The 19,953-nt window shown below is 42.4% G+C and overlaps 3 protein-coding genes across 3 annotated transcripts; 2 read left to right on the top strand and 1 right to left on the bottom strand.

Annotated features, from left to right (window-relative positions):
* The first annotated feature begins 674 nt into the window (after positions 1 to 674).
* On the top strand, positions 675 to 2,471 carry dgcr6 (DiGeorge syndrome critical region gene 6). Its single transcript, XM_080499595.1, has 5 exons — positions 675 to 814; positions 898 to 1,058; positions 1,774 to 1,874; positions 1,951 to 2,091; positions 2,250 to 2,471. Exons 1-5 carry the CDS (start codon positions 714 to 716, stop codon positions 2,325 to 2,327), a joined length of 582 nt encoding a protein of 193 aa, XP_080355721.1. The 5' UTR covers positions 675 to 713; the 3' UTR covers positions 2,328 to 2,471.
* Positions 2,472 to 4,531: 2,060 nt separating this feature from the next.
* Positions 4,532 to 9,920, top strand: slc7a4 (solute carrier family 7 member 4). The gene is made up of 5 exons (XM_080499034.1): positions 4,532 to 4,631; positions 6,290 to 7,353; positions 7,457 to 8,163; positions 8,274 to 8,382; positions 9,565 to 9,920. The coding sequence occupies exons 2-5, from the start codon at positions 6,372 to 6,374 to the stop codon at positions 9,771 to 9,773; spliced, it is 2,007 nt and encodes a 668-aa protein (XP_080355160.1). The 5' UTR covers positions 4,532 to 4,631; positions 6,290 to 6,371; the 3' UTR covers positions 9,774 to 9,920.
* Positions 9,921 to 13,233: 3,313 nt separating this feature from the next.
* ccdc157 (coiled-coil domain containing 157) lies at positions 13,234 to 18,678 on the bottom strand (the record flags this gene model as incomplete). The annotated part of the gene is made up of 8 exons (XM_080499206.1): positions 13,234 to 13,272; positions 15,721 to 15,860; positions 16,141 to 16,309; positions 16,399 to 16,566; positions 16,649 to 16,821; positions 17,089 to 17,626; positions 17,864 to 18,014; positions 18,431 to 18,678. The coding sequence occupies 8 exons, from the start codon at positions 18,676 to 18,678 to the stop codon at positions 13,234 to 13,236; spliced, it is 1,626 nt and encodes a 541-aa protein (XP_080355332.1).
* Positions 18,679 to 19,953: the final 1,275 nt, after the last annotated feature.

Genomic DNA, 19,953 nt, shown 5'->3' with positions numbered 1-19,953 from the left:
GTCCAGTTTCGCCTATGTTTCCATACGCGCCCTTATAGATAGTGCTCTTCCCCTCCGCAAGTGAGTTTTCTTCGATTCATGACACCTTCAGCTCGTGACAGCGCACAGCCCATCGGAGGCGCGCGTCTCAGGCGCGCATCATCCACAGACCAGTCGGCTGAGCTGGTCAAACCGCACAGACCGCGGCGTGGGCAGACCGGTTTCACGACGAACGATTGAAAAAAATAATAATAAAAAAAATAAAAAGCTGATTTTTTAAATACCTATGACTCACAGATTGATGAAAAAATATTGCAGACGATTAGTCTCATTTTATATACATCACAATTGGCTGGGATCATGTCATTGTTAACCATGACATTGTGTTAATTTGAATGAAGCGTAAATGGTCATACCTGGTGAACGCGTGGTCCATCGGCTCTCCACTTTTGGACAGTGCGCCATCTGGCGAACGCGTTGCGCTACTTTAGGTGTCTTTTCAGGCAGGCGTTCAGACGGCCAGCTATTTGGGGTCCTACTTAACATTATGAGCGATAGATGCTAAAAACAAAGTTGTAATTCCTATTAAAGTGGTTCAGGTGTTTCGGCTTCAGAGGTCGGTGGACACATAAAACTCTACGTTAAATAGCTCTTCCCTGAGCATATTTAATGTTTGAATAGTTAGATTAGCATCATAAACCTGAAGCATTGAGGGTTGTTTTTTCTTTGAAGAGATGGATGGTTATTTGGGAATCATCGACGACTCAACAAAACACCAAGAGAGACATTACTATCTTTTGTCCGAGCTGCAAACTTTGGTCAAAGATCTACCGAGGTATTGTGGCTTTAATCACATAATTCAGTGTTCTCGTGGTGAGTGATTTGTGACTGGACTGTGGTGCTGTTCGTATGAATTAGCTCCTTCCAGCAAAGGCTGTCCTACAACACGCTCAGTGACCTGGCTCTGGCGCTCATCGACGGCACCGTGTACGAGATTGTGCAGGGACTCCTGGACATCCAACATCTGACTGAGAAGAATCTGTACAATCAACGGCAGAAGCTACATGCCGAACACCAGGGTAGGTGTTGCCAGTGTTTCGGATAAACTGGTGTCCCTGTTAACTGGTGACCACCGCCCTTGCGCGTCTGTTGTTGCTGCTCGTCACAGCAGATTTTAAAATAGGACTTATAAAATTTACGAAACTTCGAAACTGTATTGTAAATGCGGTTAAACGCTGTTTTCCATGGCAGCTACGGGTGTCTGTCGGGTTATTAATGTCTGCTGTTACCAGTAGCAACGACTCACACTTGAGGAAGTCGGTCACCAGTTAACGGGGAAACTACTTAACCCGAAACACCGGGTTTGCAGAAAGTACACAAGGATTATTAATTAGATTTTAACATGAATTGCACTGTGACATCAGAAGCCAACTCATTCCACATTGTAGTCCTGCATCAGAGTAAATATCAACCAATACACTTGTGAGCCCATTTTAATGCTACTTCTTTGTAGACTATATCTGTGGGTGGAAAAACTGATCAGTGATTATTAGGATTAAGCATGTCTCCTTTGTGAACTACTGATAGTTAATCAAGTACTCCACTACTGTATGGTCGAGGTGTTCATAATAGTGGGATTTGGAGAGCTCAACCTTTTCTAAGGTTTAGATCCACCTATCTTACACTTTCACAAAGTGTAATTTCGTATGGTGCACAGTAGACACTTCAGTAATATGGCTTTTGGTTTTAGTTGTTGTGTGCGCAGCCATTGTGTGATACCTTTTGTGTGTTTAGGCCTCAAGCAAGAGCTTGCTCGTAAGCACAAAGACGCTCTGCAATCATGCAAGTCACACAACCTCGCAATTCTGAAGTCGAACCAGCGAGCAGAATTAGAGGTGAGTGTTTACTGAAAGGGCTATGGTAAAGCCTTGTTCTTATTAGTGTATTAATAGTAACATGTTTTGTCACTAGGCATTAGAGATGCGTGTGAGAGAGGAACAAAAGATGATGGACAAAAAGATTGTTGCAGAAATGGATCAAAAAGTGATTGACCAGCAAAACACCCTGGAGAAAGCGGGCGTGCCTGGGTTCTTCATCACCACAAATCCCCAGGTCGGTGTCGCCAACCGCCTTCTCAATGCCACTCAAATGCTCACTCATGCCACATTCAGTGGTACTGTGGCAATTAGAGAACGCATTATGTGATGGATACAAATGTCCAGCAGGAGGCGATATATGTCGTCACTAACTTCTCTCCCACTGCCTTTCAGGAGCTGATGATGCAGATGAACCTACTTGAACTGATCCACAAGCTGCAACAAAGGGAGTCACAGGCAGGATTACTATGAAGACCATGAAGAAGAATGCCAGTGTCGCCGAAAGACACTCATACACAGACCTACAACTGCTTCGGCCTTCATACTTTCTTGAATTGGTGAACGTGACAGCGCGCTACAATACATTGAGAAAGTATTAAAGCGCCTGCTGTCATCGCCCAGGCCGAAGAATGTTAACTGAGCTCTTGATCAGAGCAGAAACAAGACGTGACGGCTTGAGTGCTACGTCACGCGGTGTTGACGTGGGAAGTTATTTAGTGAGAAATTATTCTGCACATTTTGAAGGACTAAAGGAGATTCTCTCAACCTTCATGCAGTGAGATCGAATCCTCAACTGTCTCTTGAGGTTGTGAGAGCAGTCAGCAGGGTTGAGTTGAGGAGTAGAGTTCAGTTGTGCACAGAGGCACAGCAGCAGTGTTCTGACACCATCTGGTGATCAGTGTCTTGTTCAGAAACAAGTTAATTTGTGGCCACTATTGTTTATTGCACTGGTGCGTGAAGTTTAACTGCCATAATGTTCTGAATAATGTTATTACATTGTATTTGAGCAGTTTTCTGACAAGCTTTCCTATGTGTTTTTGATTTGATGATCATGTATACATGTTTTTTTATATGTTCAATTTTGGTCCAGATTACATTTTATTTTAGTCTTGTGATGTTTAAAAGTTATTGATTTATTCTCTAAGCTGCGACGAACCAACATTTACTGACTTTCTGTGTTGGTTTCTTTATTTGTTGAATAAAATCCTTCAAAAGATTTTTTTTTTTTTTGCAGCTTTTATCTTTTCACATATACTGGTGAATACTTTACATACAAGGATTGATATCGGACAATATTGGGATTCATCAGGGTTTACTGAATCATAAATTGTCTTTAAAATGTCCTAAACCTTTAAAGGGTTTACAATCATTTGGAATTAACTGAATGCTTTGGAGAAAGCAAGAGTGAAAACTTGTTTTAACTTACTTGAATTCTGGTGCTCTGCTGTAAAACACATTGGACAGACATGTGAGGGCTTTTTGTGCCTCATACCCATATCTGCAGTTTGCTGCCAGAGATTCTAAAAGGTGATTTGGCTGTTTGTCTTTGCTTAGTGGTGTAAAAAAGGAATCTTTCTGGGTCAGCAAGCAAATCAGGTTTTATTGTTTTCTTGTGAGTCCCGCCCTCTTCATGATTTTAGAATTGCAAGTATGATGGAACTGTTTGAAATAAATTAAAGACATGTCCTTTCAATGAAGACTGCAGTCACCGTTGCCCTCATCAGTCGCTATTCACTTGTGTTTGTGTTGCGTTTTCTTTCAGTGTGTTTTGCTCAATGAGTTTCAGGTCTATTTGCTGTATGAATAATGTAAAGTGGAGGTTAATACTGCAACCTATAATGGCTGCTGTATCTCGTTTTGACAAATATTTACAGGTGCATTTCAAATAATTATTAAAAAGTTGAAATGCTCATTTAGTCAGTTATTTCATTGATGATATTACAGTTAATAAAAACAAAAAACAGATTTGTTCCTCTTTTGTTAGAGTACCCTCAGTTTAAAAACAACAAAAAAAACATCTGAGCTTATGAAGCAGACAGTTTAGTGGTAGGCCGTACACATGGTGCAGTAATCAAGCACTCTTCAAAGTGAGAACATTCTCAGTTCCAGTAAAGGCTGGGAGGCCTTCCACTGCAGTTTCCACGTTCTCCTCGTGTGCGTGGGTTTATTCTGAGAGCTCTTGTTGCTTCTCACAGTTACAAATATGTATTTGAGGTTCATTGTTAACTCCAAGTTAGCCAGAGGTGCGGATGTGTGTGCTGGTTTGTGTCTCTGTGTTTACCCAGTGATATCGTGCGACCATGAACAGGATAGACCAGTGCAGAAGATACACGAATGGATCCTTTGCTTTTGACTTTAAAATATCTCTGTCTCTGTCAGGATGTGCCTTTACTCATTGTCAGGTGGGAAGTTGTAGACCAGTATGAAAGATGGATGAATGATTTATTTACACGAATGATTAAACCACAAAAACGGTTGAAATGTTTGACTTTTTTTCTACAATGAGTATAACATTGTTCCTCTTTAGCGTTCCAAAGGAAATGTATATTTACTTTCCATTTTTTTGGATCCTCCTGCCGGAGATGGGTGGGGTCTGGAGGGGCGGTGAAGGCCGCTGCGCCTTTAAGAAGCCGTCCAGGCAGCGCGTGTTGGTTTTCTCCTCCAGCGCACCTCCTGCTCCATCATCACTGCCGCCGCGCGCAGACGATGTGGCCCGGTAACTTCTCCCGGCCCCGGACCAGCCGCAGCACCACCGACAGCCCGTGAACATCAACGGTAAACACATATATTTATTTATTTATTTTTCCATTTATTTTTTTTTAACCTATGTGTATTCTAATAATCGCACCTTACTCGGATATGAGAAGTGCGGATGAGCGCAGTCTTTCTGGCACAGCTGTGGTGCGTTCACCATCTGCGTTTCCATTTTGTTCTAAATTATTAATTTGGAATAAATAAAAAAAAAGCGTCTTTCTCTTCCATGTGGGCGTCTATTATTATTACTATTATTATTATAAAATATTGGTGCTTTGTTTCAACACGCAAGCTGAGCGGCTGTTGTACTTTATTACATCGGTCTTATTTCTAGAGGGGGAATAAAGCGTTACGTAATGTTAATGGAGGCATCCTGCTGTCGCCATATGCCGACCGAGGCCAGGAATCGGATGTTGCACCGCCCAGGTCGGCAGGATAAAGACTGCTGGCATGTTCCCGAGGAACGAAATACCACAAGTCAGACTTTATCATGCTGTACTTTTGCACATTTGTGCTTTGGATGACGTATGTATGTTGAGCGCTCATGGTTTTAGTATTAAAAACATGTGGAAATATACAACCGTTAAAGTCACATAAAATAATGCATGACTAAATGTTATTTATATATCATGGCTGTAATCCAATGTTTACACAATAAGATGTGTGTTAATTGAATAAGATATATTGTGAAATGCTCACATTTTAGTTTTGCAATGTACTTTTTTCCCTCATATCCCAAAAGTGATCTAAATTTACTGAACAATGATACTGAAATCAAACCGCTTTCTGGTACAAAATATCTGAATGTTTTAGTTCATGAGAGTGCACCATGAGGAAAACCACATTTTAACACTACGACAAAGTGTTAAAATCCTATGGTATTATCAGAAGGATACTGTATCTCATTTCATAAATAATTCATGTCTAATGTCACTGTAAAACAGTTTAATATGTCAACGCCTCACATATTGTAGTTTTGTCTGGTCTGCCTCACAGCCTTATTCACTCAACAAAATACTACTTGTATAAAACATAGTTTTTAAAAACCATTGAATATTCCAGAAGTCAAGAGTCAACTGCACCTCTGTTTAGAAAGTTCAAACTTTTACCAATTTCATCTAAAACTCCACAAACATGCATATTTATGTATAAAGTTATTAACAATAAACAAGACATTCCAGAAACATTTCATAACTTTTTCCTCCCATCATCAGACGTTCACTCCGACCCAACAAGGAACCCAAAAGACTTTCATTTACCACTGGACCTCTATTGACAAATCATTTCCATTGCTTTCCTATTGGCCCTTTATTAAGGCTAAATTGTTCATTTTTCTCCTGTCAAATACACCACTGATACGTAGTTGATATATTACATAGTTTAGGTTCTTTCCTCTCCTGCAGTTAGATTGAATTTCTTGCAATTCTTTATTAGTCTGACTTTGTAAATAAAGAAAAAGAAAAGCATACATAGTGCAAGAACATTTTGTATGATTATAAATGTAATATTTAAGGACGATACTTTCTATATGCCTTGAATATGAACGGTAAAAATGTTTAAGTCAGGTGTTGCCACAGACCAAACAATCTAGACGACTCCATAGTATCCTGATCCTGTCGTTGTCGTTGTTTATCCTGTTCTAATGTATACATTTGTACATGCTGTGTTGTGTCTTGCAGGTCTTCCTTCATATCCGGGACATGGAACCAATTTGACTGGCACAACTCCGATCTGCCCAGCTGGCCCATTGACTCCGTAACTATGGCAACCTGTCCACTAGGCTGCGCGCCTGCAGTGCGCCTTTGTCAGAAACTGAACCGACTCAAGACGCTCGATGACGACATGATGGCAACGTCGCTGAAACGCTGCCTCTCCACATTAGACCTGACTCTGTTGGGTGTTGGCGGCATGGTGGGCTCTGGACTGTACGTCCTGACTGGAACGGTGGCGAAAGACACGGCGGGGCCCGCTGTCATCATATCGTTCCTTTTCGCCGGGTTCGCGTCTTTGCTGGCCGCCTTCTGTTACGCCGAGTTTGGAGCGCGGATTCCCAAAACAGGATCAGCCTACATGTTTACCTACGTGTCGGTGGGGGAGATTTGGGCCTTTCTCATTGGCTGGAACGTGATTCTGGAGAACATGATCGGTGGTGCTGCCGTGGCGCGCGCCTGGAGTGGCTACCTAGACTCCATTTTCAACCACGCTATCCAGAACTTCACAGAGACGCACATCATGCAGTGGAACGTGCCCTTCCTCGCCCATTACCCCGACCTTCTTGCTGCAGGAATTATAGTCGCCGCCTCGTTCTTCATCTCCTTCGGCGTTCAAGTGTCCTCGTACCTAAACCACATCTTCTCCACCATCAGTATGGCTGTCATCATTTTCATCTTGGTGTTCGGTTTTATCCTGGCTGAGCCGGCCAACTGGAGCCCGGAACAAGGAGGCTTCGCACCCTATGGGATATCAGGAATCCTTGCCGGCTCAGCCACTTGCTTTTATGCATTCGTAGGCTTCGACGTCATCGCTTCCTCAAGCGAGGAGGCGAAGAATCCACAGAAGGCCGTTCCTCTTGCCACTGCCATCTCCCTCGCACTGGCGACAACAGCCTACATCCTGGTGTCCACAGTGCTCACGTTAATTGTGCCCTGGCGTACCCTGGACCCCAATTCAGCCCTGGCAGATGCTTTCTTCCGCCGTGGTTACAGCTGGGCGGGGATCATCGTGGCAGTCGGTTCCATTTGTGGTGAGTGTCAAAAGTGCAATTTGGATAGATGTCGGTGCATATTTGTCAGCAAATGTATTGACTTCTCATTGCTTCACTTTCTTTCTGCCGCTTTCATTTCCAGCCATGAACACTGTGCTCCTGGCAAATCTCTTCTCTCTGCCTCGCATTGTGTACGCAATGGCCGAGGACGGTTTGTTCTTCTCCTTCTTCTCAAGAGTCAATTCCATCACCAAAGTTCCCATCAATGCTATTTTGGTGTTCGGGATCCTGATGGCGACCATGGCGCTCATTTTTGACCTGGAAGCCTTGGTTCAGTTTTTGTCCATCGGCACACTTCTCGCCTACACCTTCGTGGCGGCGAGCATTATCGTGCTGCGCTTCCAGCCTGAAAAATCCAGCTCCAAGGGAACCGCCTCCACGTCTCCCAATCCCAACGCTGAGCCTTCCCCCATTCCTGCAGAGTCTCACACCATCAACGAGGACAGCGAGGAGATGAAGCAGTACGAGTCTTTCTCCGACAAACTCCAGTTGGTGGAGAGGCAGAAGCAAAAGGAGCGGCGTGGCGTCGGGCAGCTGAAGGCTTTCTGGGAACCATACCTCGACCGGCTGCTGGGGGATTGTGAGCCAGGCGAGGTGGTGGCCTTCAGCGTGATGACTCTGATCGTCAGCTCAGCGTCACTCTGTGCAGTGCTGGAGTTTGGAAACAAGCAGCTGCAGCTGCCTCTGTGGAGCTTCACAATGCTGATCGTGATTTTTAGCTTGGCGTTCGTTATCAGCCTGGCGCTTATTTGGGCCCACGAGCCGCAAAGAAACAACAAAACGTTTCAGGTGAGCCACCTTCAAATCAATCATCGAAAATCGTATCGATTAAATGTATTTAATGAATTGTGTTTGTTGTGTTTGCATTGATAAACACTCTTGACTGTGTCTTTGTGTAGGTACCTCTGGTCCCCTTGACTCCAGGTCTCAGTATTCTCGTTAACGTGTTCCTCATGCTGAAGCTCAGCTACCTCACCTGGATCCGATTCACTGTGTGGATTGCCATAGGTAAGAAGACAATGACTTTTGAATTTAACTCCTGTTTTAAAAAAAACACATCTTTACTCCGAACAGGTGAATAAATAGATTTACAGTGTTTATTGATCACACAATGTCTCTTTTATTCATAGTTCTATGTACAATATTAGATGTCGCAGTGAAATAACTTATTCATACTTATAGATGCATCATAAAGCATAGTTACGTTTTTTAAGCTTATAAATATGTAGATGTTATAAGTAATGTTACACATGGGCTTAAGGAGGTTATATTAAATTTGTCTCACTCCTTTTTAAGTCTGTATGTATCTGACTATGTTTTAAGCAGGTAAATAGATATAACTAAGACAGTTAACTGTTTTACTTAATAGTATTTTTAGTAAGTTCTTCATTGTGTTTATGATTAACATCAAATTATAACAGTGTTTTAGCACACATTTGGAATACCGCACCAGAAAACACCTGCTTCCTGTTGATAGTGAAATTAGTGTATACATGTGTACAACTTTACTGACTAATCAATCCAGTTTTTTTAATCCAATCAAGTCACCAATCCTCTTGAGATGTACATGGTGGTTGATTGGTGTTGATGCTGTCGGCGAGGGCGGGGCCGCTGGTCAAACGCGATTATCTGAATTGGCTTAAGGCCTCTCTGGATCAGTAAACCACTTAAACGTCCCTGTCACACTGCGGCGAGTTAACAAGATGCACACTGGGAGAGTATCAGGCTTGACAAGGCCTGCGGCTAAGCTCGCTGGACACTGACCTCCGTAATGTAATTTGAAGGAAAAGAATAGAAATTCTTCATTTACTCTCAGAGCTAAGAGAGAGAAAACCCTAGAAGGTATATTTACAAGAGTATTTGAGCAACATTAAGTGTAAAGCTTTCGGCATAATCCCACCGTAAACCTGATTGGCAGTTCAAAGGGAGAGGTGGTGTCGGTTTGTTCACGTAATACACGCAAATGGTTTGACATTCCCAATGAGAGGTGAATAACAAATGTTACATTTAAAAGTATTACGGTAAATGTAAGATTTCCTCCCGAAGCACTGCTCTTCCATGAGTATGAATATTCAAGCACAAAGAGGTAACAACAACATGAAATAATTTCAGTCCCACTTCTTTCTGCACACGCTTCTCTAAATTCAAATTGATTGATTTTTTGATGTTGCTCTGCTGTCTGCGTTCCAGGCCTCTTTGTGTATTTCGGCTATGGGATCTGGCACAGTAAGGAGGGAATACGAGAGCTGCAGCCCAAAGACATGGCCGCCCGGTACGTGGTGCTCCCCAGCGGCAGCCTGGTAGAGACAGTGCAGTCCGTCCAGCCCGACGGTGAAGTCGACGCCACAGCGCAACACATCAGCGCCTCCGCAGCCGAGGAGAGTGCAGCACAGAGATGATGTGTGACTGGATCCATCATTACCACTGCCTGTTCTGCTGTCTGTCGTCTCTCACTCATTTTCCGTACTATTACTAGTGTAATTCTTTGTATTTCACTCCCCGCAGCGCGTGGCAGTCTGTACTCGTTGCTCTGAATAATGTATGCACACCGCAGGATGGGATACACCCTCTCTGTCTTGTTGGTGAAACATATTTGAATATCTTGTAATACTTGTGTACAGTAGAGAGCTTTATTACCGTTCTTTTAACCTTTTTAGGCTCAAACCCTGTTTTCTTCCTTTCGGGCCTGCTCTGTTATTGCAGCTTTTCCAGTTTGTCTGATTCCACACAGATGTCGGTTGTATGTGGTGCTTTCTTAGTCACAAACAGTGCAGGACTTTTTTTTTTTTTTTTTTTAAACATCATTAAAGTCCTGGAGCAGGAAAGTGAAGATGAGGCGTTTTTTGAGGGGGTTTTGTTTTGTTGTCAGACTGGATGACGACCCCACTGCATTGTTTTTAAATGTTATTTTGAGCAGAGTAAGCGTTCATCTGATGAATGTCTTCGGTTAAGCAGTGAAATGCACAGAGTTGTGAGTTTACATTTTTTGCCTTTTCTCAGAATTCTCTGCCCAAAGCCACAGAGGAAAGAAACAGGATTAAATCATTCGAGTCCATTTATTCCGTCCTGCCCTTCGGGTATTTATTTGTAGACTTCTCAAAGTATTTAATCATTTATTATAAGATACCGTACGCATTTATTTTTCTATCGCTATGAATTACAGTTCTATTCTATACAGGTCTTATTAGCTTGATATTTCCTGTTTTTGTCTCTGTTGTTTTTGTTTGACGCGCTATCTGTTTTTAATGTTTTGCATGGACACGTATCAGTCTCTATCAATAATTTATGCTCACTTTTTCATTGGTTGAACAGTCAGCTCTTCTCTTAATCTCCTAAATCTCATCCCGTGACCCTGCTCCGTCCTCACATTTAAGCACAATATTTTTCCCACGCTCCTTCACAAAGCAGCACTTTCCACGTCCTCCACACGGGCACCGGATTCTATATCAAAGCACGTTGACCGTTTAGATCATATGATCAGTGTCGTTAGTACTGATATAACCTGAGAAATAATTAGATGTAACTGTGTAGGCCAGCACAAATCCAGTATGGGAGTCTTCGCACACGGATCGCTCATGCGGGCAGACATTGGTCATTATATTACGCCGCGGTCTGCTTCGTATCTCTGAGGCCTCGGTAATCCCGGCAGATTTGCAACAGTCCCTGTCGCCAGTTTGCAGCTTGACCTAGATTAGCGATGGCCTCGTGTGTGAGAACGCTCTCATATCGTACAGATAACATTCCCACTGTCTGCACTCGTGTCAATGTGTGAACTCAAATGAGGCTTTATTTTTTATTACACGTGTAAAGAGTAAATAAAGATGATGTCCGTTCTGATTTTATCCTCCAGGTTATGTTTGCATGTGTTACGTAAGAAACCAATGGCCTTAAATGTGTTGTCAAGAATGCAGACTGTTCTCAGAAGCTGAAGCTTTTTGTTTTCAAATGGATTACTTGTGCTCTATATGTGTCTGTCGGATGAAAAAAAAAAAAGAATCTTATACAGGATTTCATGCTTTTGAATTATTAAACCAAAACACTAATGTGGAAGAGAATGTACAGCAGGAAACATTTTAGCACAGTTTCATAAAGGATTTAAGTTCAAGAGATTTTTGTACGACTTTGCACAGTTTGCATACAATCGTCTGGTAATTGTGTGTCACAGTTAAGCTTTTAATGTTGCGGCCAGTGACATATTAATACTGTGGTGCTTTTTTAAGCTGAGTTTTCTCTCTCTCACCTTCTCTGTCTTTTCTTTCTTTGTGTGTGTGTGTGTGGCACAGCATTTTTTTTTCTTACTTCTAAATAGTATTTTATTCGGTACATGCACATTCATGTCTGAAATCTTTTGTTCGAGTGTATGTCTGTCTAAGATGCAAAAGACGTTAAAGAAAATAAAATGTTTTGAAGCAGCATTTACAAAAAAAAGTAATCTGAATTGTGGTGTGTCTTTCAGTGATCATTCATATGAGACACAGGTCCTCGGAATTCAACGTGCATATTCTTACAGTATAAACCTTGACAAAGAAAGAATTCAGGTATAATTGGAAATTTAAAAGAAATTAATTTTCATAAAGGACAAAACATATCAATTTTCTTTTGTGAGAAACATGCATACACAATATAAAAGCTAAAAAAAAAAAGTTATTGTTTATCATGTACTAGCAGATCACATACGACACATTGTGTATCTTAATTTAACCAGGAAGTCTCATTAAGATTCTCTTCTTCAAAGGAGACCTGGGAAAGTAGTAGCTGGAAAATTAAGAGCAATATAAAACGGGTACATATACACAGATTTGTGTATTCTGAGTTAGTGTTATCAGGTTAGTGGAACAATTGTAGCAGGTCTACCAGATAACACTCAAATACAGGTGATTTGTAGAGGTCAAAATTCATAGAGAAAATACGACGTACATCTTTATTATTTGTCCCTCAAAGTGCAGTTTGTTGGTTCAAATAGAAGGTTAAAATTGTTGAAAACATCGTCATGTTTTAACGTTTTCTGAAAATATATTTAATTAAATGTGGACTTTCCCACAGTGCATTCAGACAGCTGGGCACTGACATAAAAAGAAACATCCGACGACGTGATCATTTATAGGTTATTATGCTTCATGAGACTGACAAACACAGCAACAGCTAATGAGCTAATGTGGCACCGCAATGCTTCCTCACAAATATCAATATTAAGACTGAGAGAGATCATTAAAAGTAGCACAAGAGGTACTTTACAGGTATATAAGAAAACAATTGCACTATACTTTTGGAGGGAGTGACTGTTCTTCATAATCACTATCTTGCACAACACTTGTTATAATTAATGGTTTGGTCAAGCAAACTACTGAAATCATTTCCACTAGAAAGTGAATCATGTGTAGATTAACTTCCCTCATGCTTCACCACACAACTTAAGCAAAGTGAAGGATTAACTCTCAGGTCACGTGCTGTCGATTAGGGGAATGAAATGACACATCCGTTGTCCATTCAAGTAGTTTGATGAGAGATGAAAGTGTTGAAACTGACTAATTCTAATCAGGTGGCCGCGAACATTTTCTCTGTTAGACTCATTTGACAAAGCCGAGCTCACTGCGTTTCAAATTTCAAAGCCTTCAGATGTGTGAAGCAACAGTCAACAAATCTAAAACGAGCCGAAGTGTCTGGTTTTACACTTGATGCACGACACACTGGAGAGGCGGATCTAAAGGCCGAGCAGGGAGCCGATAAACCCTGCATGCACTTGTGTTTCTATGGAAACCCTCCCCCTCCCCTCGCTTGTTGCAGAGCATACAAACAATGACACGGGCATCTGTCTCCATGACGTGTCGCTTTCAAGGTTGTACAAACCGCTCGTCTGCCTCAAGCCACGTGATACACCTGCTGTGAAGACAACCGCACCTGAGACAGATAAAATGCCTTGAACACATCATGAAGCAGCCCTCAACGTTACGTTGTCATGGCAGTAACACAGCAGACGTCCTTCTTTGCATCCACAGCAAGTTTATTGCTAGATTGTCAGAACTCGGCAGTACAAAATTACAAAAACTTGAGTAACGGGTGCAAAAATGTTATTTCCAACCAGCTTTACACAAAACAATGCTTTGGAAAGATTTGTTGAAATTTCCTTCCATTAAATTATCGAGGTGATCGGGATCTGGATCCAGATTCTAGATCAGGATTTCATTTGGTTTTTAGCGGATGTGAGATATCTCCGATTGTTCTTGTTTATGAGCCAAATGGGTTCAGATGGGTTCATTTCGAACAGTGCAGGACTATAGTTACTCGCAGAATCCCACAAAAAAATGTGCAATACAAAGCAGAAGGGAATTGAGAAAAAAATCCTTCTTCGTCAACACCGGGTGACGTTTCTGTACTTTCAGCCAGAGACTTGATGAAACTTTTAAAACGTTGCTTTATCATCGGAGTGGATAGGCTCGAGTGCGAGTCGAGTCAAACTAAAACAAAGCTACAGACATTGTGCTGCGAAACAAGGGGCCACTTTTGACTGTAAGGACAATGATTCTCTCTAAAAATGCATTTATTCGCAGCAAGCGCCAGATTTTCTCCCATGCACTCCCATGAATTTTTTGGGAGACAAATTGTCACTGAAAACTAAAAGTACAGATATTTGTCTCACCTCCTTGCTGGGAAATGGAGGATCTTACAACATGAGCCGCTCACAGTAAATCCATGAACTTCCTTTAACCCTCAAGGTTAAAGAACAGTTCAAATCAGTCTGATGGTTCTGGGACAATCTTTATTTGTTCAAGGCCACCACACCATTGATTCATGTTTGTTAATGTAAGCGCTCTGCTCCTGTGTGGCAACAGACACACCTGCACCTAATCTACCTGGCGACACACACACCTGGAGAAGTGCTCCTTTAATGATCACTACTGGTACTTTATTGATACTTTTTCACAATGAAAACATGTGGACAGGTAAAGTAATGTAATGTCACACACACACACGCACGCACGCACACACACACACACACACACACACACACACACACACACACACACACACACACACACACACACACACACACACACACACACACACACCTAATCTCGGCTATTGGCTTTCAAAATAAAAGCCCCAAACTCCACAGACCGGTTTAATGTCAGTCAATATTTTCAGGGCGAACTAGGGCACCGCCATATTGCATCATTTTGTCTGATAACATCTGGTGGGTGGGACTACTGTAGTGTTGCGTCGCAGCAGCTCCTTCTGGACGGTGAACGGCACCGACAATCTATCTCTGAATGAAGAGTTTTACAGTAAACATCGCTCGTGTTGATCTGCGCTCCATGTCTAACCGGTTTTATAGGCCAGATAAAACCACTGGGCTGCCGTCCGCCACAATGTAATAGACCTCACTCACGATTACGTCACATCCTCCCACGCGTAAAGCATCATGGGATTGTCTCTGATATGGGGGATGAAGATAGCAGACGTGCTGCTGAGATTACAAATATCTCTGGTAAAAGGTCAACACAGGTAGTCGTCAGGGAGAAGCAGGCATGCAAGGGAATTTTCTTTGCTTTTTTTTCCTGCCGTGTTTTTGGTGCGTAACTCGTCCCGCATTGTTGGAAGCATGGACACAAAAAGCATACGAAAACCTACAGAACGTTTGGGAAGAGGTTGCTGAATTTTTATTAAAGATGCATTTACACATAGGCACGACAAGTTACATATCCTTTTCCAGTCATTCCCGGCACAAAATCAAAATCTTGATCCTTGGGCAGGAATTGAAATTTGTACATTTCGTGTGAAAATACACCTTCAAGGTTTCATTTTCTCTTGTCATTCACAAATCTGCAGTCAGGGTGCAGAAAAATGCTCTTCTTCTTCACATTTCTTTGAACGGCAGTGGATTTTGTGTTGAGGTGGAGTGGCTGGAGGTTAATTTGCAGGGCCGGGTGGGAGCTGGACACTCGATCCTGTGACCTGTCTGGTTCCGGATCACTTTCTCCTCCACTTGCTTCCTTTCCTCTGTTACTGCATCTCATCTGCGCCACACTGCTGCTCTGCCTGTCAAGCCAAGGAACCAAATGCAAACAATTCATCATTTATTCATAAAGTATGTCTTCAATGTGAATATTAGGGTCGTGTTTTGCCGGCACACATTTCAGTAGTAAAGTACTTACAATGGACTCGTCTGCATTCGTGTTTGAGGATTTTGTTGTTCTTCTTCTGATGTTGTGGAAGGAGAAGCAGCCCAAGCCTGCTGGGGAACATGTTCCTATTGACAGAAATATCTCTAAATTATTATTATTTATTTTAACATTACCAGCCATATACCCAAAAACTATTTTGTTTATGGTACAGGTAATTTCATACCCTGGTTCCATCATGTTGGTCTCGTTCCTTCAATTTAAATAGACTTTGTACCAAAGTAGCATTTTCCTGCTCCAGAACTTCAATTCGAATGTTGTTTGCTTCCAGTTGTTGCTTCATATCCAGAATCACGTTGCCTGTAGCTTGTTTGCAAAGAAAACATATACGAGTCAGCTTTCAAAAACAACAACAACCCTTCAAAGAAATATGGCTGCCAAAAAGATTACAAGATTGAGCTCTAAATTCACACTTTGCTCTTCCGTGTAATACTGTTGGCAAGACCAGCTGGTGATGTAAGACATGATGGTGGTCTCGCCCATGAGCAAGTGGACAGGAGGAATTTTCTTTTTTGCTTCACTACACAGGATTCATGTATTTATATTTCAGGTAATGCTAGTGTGCAGGTGACTTCCAATTACTTACTCTGTGGTTGAGCCCGAGCCAGAGGAGTGAGTTCTGGGAACGCCACCAACACTCTCTCCCTCTCCCTTAAAGATCGCATGTGTTCCTTCAGCTTAGCAACTCTGCTGTTTAGCTCTCCTACGTGCCCTTCTAGGATCCATTTCCTTTTGTGAGCTTCTAAACACAGCTCCTAATGGATATAAAAAAATATATATGTGTATAGAAGAGCATTAGAATAAAAGTAGCTACGGTCATGTATAATAAGGAGTTGTGATATACCTGTTGTTCAGTGAGCTGAGTCTGCAGTTCTTCCTTCTCCTCTGACATCTGCTGCAGCTGATTCATCTCCAGCTCCTTTCTCTCTTGTAGCTCCCTCTGCAGGTCCTCACAATCTTCATCAAGAGTAGAAATTCTCCTCTCCAGAGATCTTTGCCTTGCATGCATTGACTGGACACATAACCGAAAGAAGCAAAAGAGAAAAAATAAAGTAACAACATAAAGATACATTTCTTTCATTTTTGATACTGACCTCTTTTTCACGACATGCACTCTGGTATTTGTCAGACTCCTTGTCGAGGAGGAGTTGAATGTCAGAGTTTTGACGCTCTAATTGTTGAATTGTTTGTTGTAGTTGACAACATTCTTCTTCTTTTTCAACTTGCAGAGTCTTCACTTTCCCCTGCAGGCCACTCCTGTCACATTCTAGAAAAAGAAACAACACAATTAATTACACAGCATACAATGTATTTCCATGCACTTTGAAAATCTGATCATTACAAGTTTGTTACTGTGGTGATCCAAACCTCATGTGCTTACCAAGTGTTTCTAATGTATCTTGCTGTGATGCCACTTTCTCTTCCAGTCTGGAGTTCGTCTCCTCCAAGGTCATAATTTCTGGAGCAGAAACGTTAATTAGGTGACAAGTGACGTGAGAGAAAGCTCCTCATGTTTGTTCATAACTTTACTCACCACTCTGAAATTGTTTCTGCTGTTCCTGTAGCCTTTTCTCCGTTTCCTTCACGGCTCTCTCTGCTTTGCGCAGTGAAAACTCCAGCTGGACGCTGGTTGCTTGATGTCTGTCAAGCTTTTGCTTGAACTCCGTCTGTGACTTTGCCAACTGGGCTCTGAATCTCTCCCGTTCTGTTTCTGCAGCTGCCAGACGCTCTTGAAGAGGCTTCACGGTGCCCCGCACTTGCTCGAGATGTTTGGCGAGCCTTCGCATGTCCCTGAGCTGCTCGTTGCCCCACTGAGCAACGTCAGCGGCCGTCATGTGTCCCACCTCCAGGGTGTCCTCCACAGCCAGCAGCAGAGGCTGCAGGGACGAGGGGAGGCCCTCGCCATCCAGCAAATCCACCAGAGAATCTCCGGTCTGTTTCAAAGCGGACTGAACTTCACGACATGCGTCGCAGGGAACGAGGGACGACTGTATTGTCTGGCAGCCTCTATGATGGCTGCTGTTTGGAGGAGGACACGGGGCGTCGTGTGTCGGCCTGGGGGGGACATGCTTCTGTGAATGAATTGAACTTTTTGAAGAGCAGGCAGATAAATTATGTCTGGACATATCAGCGATTGAGCTCCTCTCTGTAGACATGGGTGTTTTTGTCTTTGTCCCATAAGAGCGAATTGGGATGTTTCCAAATTCTCTGCAGCTCTCCTAGCAAAAAGAGAAGTGTGATTGTTAGTGTTCTGGAATTTATGATGCATCATATTACACTGATTGTACAAAACTATGTAATATGCGTACCTTCATTTTGACAAACTCAACTAAATTGGTCCAATAGCTTTTTGCAACAAGGCCTACTGACTGGCATCCTTTCTGTAGTTCCTGTTCCCTCCCTGCACTGCTCCTCAGCTGCACGACATAGGAATTGAAGCTTTGTAGAAGAAGCAGCAGCCTGGTTTTCAAGCAAAGTGGGAAAATGCAAGCATTAGATGACCTCTTACAGTAATTATATTAAATGAATGAATGAAACTTTAATTCGAAAATACAAATATCGAGAAAAAGAAAGAAAGGAAAACAGAAACATTTTAATTTAAATTGGTAAAACAAACAAAAAACAACAACAATGAAACAACACTGCCCACTTGATGGACATTTGTATAATGAAAAGGAGTTGGAAGAAGTAAAAAACAAAAAAAACTCATACCCCTCAAACATTCAGTGACAAAGGTTCTTCGTAGGTTAATTTAACACCAACAGTTGCATATCAGATTATGACAAATTATGGTACTTTTAATGCAGTATTCTTTATTAAACAAGCAGGCCAACACTAAGATAAACTGCTGTGTTTGTAAAGATAATATACATTACCTGTCAATTACCAGCTCCTGTAAAACAACGTGTGCGTGTTGATTGAAAGCGTCCTCCCCGTCCATGTAGTCGTACTGCTCCAGCAGAGTCGGCATGTCCAGGTGACAGGAGAGCTGGTCGGGGAACTTTCTGGAAGGGAACCGAACCGGTCCGGTTCGAGAAAACACTTCCAGAATGGCGCCCTGAAGCTCCACCAGGTCGTTCTGGAGGCTCTCGATGTCATCCTGACGTCCTAATAAGTCACACATGTCGCACACGGAACGTCTTTCTCGTATGTCGATTGTCGATCGTTGACAACTCGTCTCCACGGCAACAAGTCGAAGTGGACTAAAAGTACCAGAATGCACTGCGGGATGTTGCGCAGATGCGATGCCACAAAGATGCGCACGCCACTTCCCACGCAAAGTTTGTGATTTAAAAAAAATAAACTTTGCGGGAGAATGTCCGTACTTATGCGTAGCGCTGATGGTGAGGTGGCGAAGTGAAGCCAGATTCATCTCGTACATTTAATATCTTCAAATGTCAGACTTACACATCCACGTAATCATTAACAGCCAAGCTGCAGTGGTATAGATGTGCTTCTTTAGTGCGCCATTAAACTGCAGCACGATGTTCAAATGTCAAACCTTCATCTTCAAATGACACAGAGCGGTGGTTAGATCTGATTGATTATCAATTGTGACAAAGTGTGTAAAAATCAGTCTAAGTTCAGGGTAAGCGCATAAATGGCGCAGTGACAGCCGTGCGTAAAGCTGCGGTGTCGGGAGCGCACACTGACTAACCGGGCGTTGCTGGGGACGTCTGTTCTTTTCCAGCTGCTTTTTTTAGGATTTACAGCTATAACGTACAAATCTACTCAACAGTATGTGGTAAGAACCAAAGTGAGTGTCTGGGAAAGTCTCATGCAAAAAACAAGCTGCAATTGAGATGATTTACCAATGGGTTACTTGTGAAATAAAGAAATTCTAGATTGTATAGTGCTTGTTTTATTATTATACATACGTGATACGTAATACAGTTTAGTATATTTTGACGTCACGGCTGTATATCCTGATAAGAGCAGCTCACCGTGGTCATGCGTCTGCAGCGGAAAGGGGGCGTGGCCTCGCCTGCAGCGGCAGCACACGTTTTCACGGTGCCAAAGACTGACATGGTGGCGTCACAACCATGATGTCATTCTCCTCTGGCCTCCACCTTCACATCAGACTCTTCTTCTCCACCTCTGCAGTCACTGATCTCTCTGTGACTCCCACACTATTTCCAGCGGCGATGAAGCACTGCCGAGCTTCTTTTTTTTTAATTTTCTTTCTTTTATTAGTGATTCATTCACGCCAATTAAGGCGTGTTAAGGCCTTAAATGCCCTAAGGACATGTTCTCGTCCAGTGCAAGAACTCCGCAATTCAAAGAAGAAAGGTGGGAGCTGCAAGAGAAACTGTTTTTAATCTGTGCACATTGCTTCACCTGGATAACTGGACTAAAATAAAAGAAATAAAAAAAAAAACTGTTGGACTCCCTGCATTGT

The sequence above is a fragment of the Blennius ocellaris genome (genome assembly GCF_963422515.1).
Source record: "Blennius ocellaris genome assembly, chromosome: 7".
NCBI classification, from domain to species: domain Eukaryota; kingdom Metazoa; phylum Chordata; class Actinopteri; order Blenniiformes; family Blenniidae; genus Blennius; species Blennius ocellaris.
Note: the sequence above shows the minus strand (reverse complement) of the source record. Positions and strands in the feature narration are given on the sequence as shown.

Excerpts from the sequence above, each read along its gene's own strand:
- dgcr6 (XM_080499595.1), top strand. The coding sequence starts at position 714 with ATGGATGGTTATTTGGGAATCATCGACGACTCAACAAAACACCAAGAG. Across the intron at positions 815-897 it reads TTGGTCAAAGATCTACCGAG|CTCCTTCCAGCAAAGGCTGT; the intron begins GTATTGTGGCTT and ends CGTATGAATTAG. Across the intron at positions 2,092-2,249 it reads TCATCACCACAAATCCCCAG|GAGCTGATGATGCAGATGAA; the intron begins GTCGGTGTCGCC and ends ACTGCCTTTCAG.
- slc7a4 (XM_080499034.1), top strand. The coding sequence starts at position 6,372 with ATGGCAACCTGTCCACTAGGCTGCGCGCCTGCAGTGCGCCTTTGTCAG. Across the intron at positions 8,164-8,273 it reads GAAACAACAAAACGTTTCAG|GTACCTCTGGTCCCCTTGAC; the intron begins GTGAGCCACCTT and ends GTCTTTGTGTAG. Across the intron at positions 8,383-9,564 it reads CACTGTGTGGATTGCCATAG|GCCTCTTTGTGTATTTCGGC; the intron begins GTAAGAAGACAA and ends TCTGCGTTCCAG.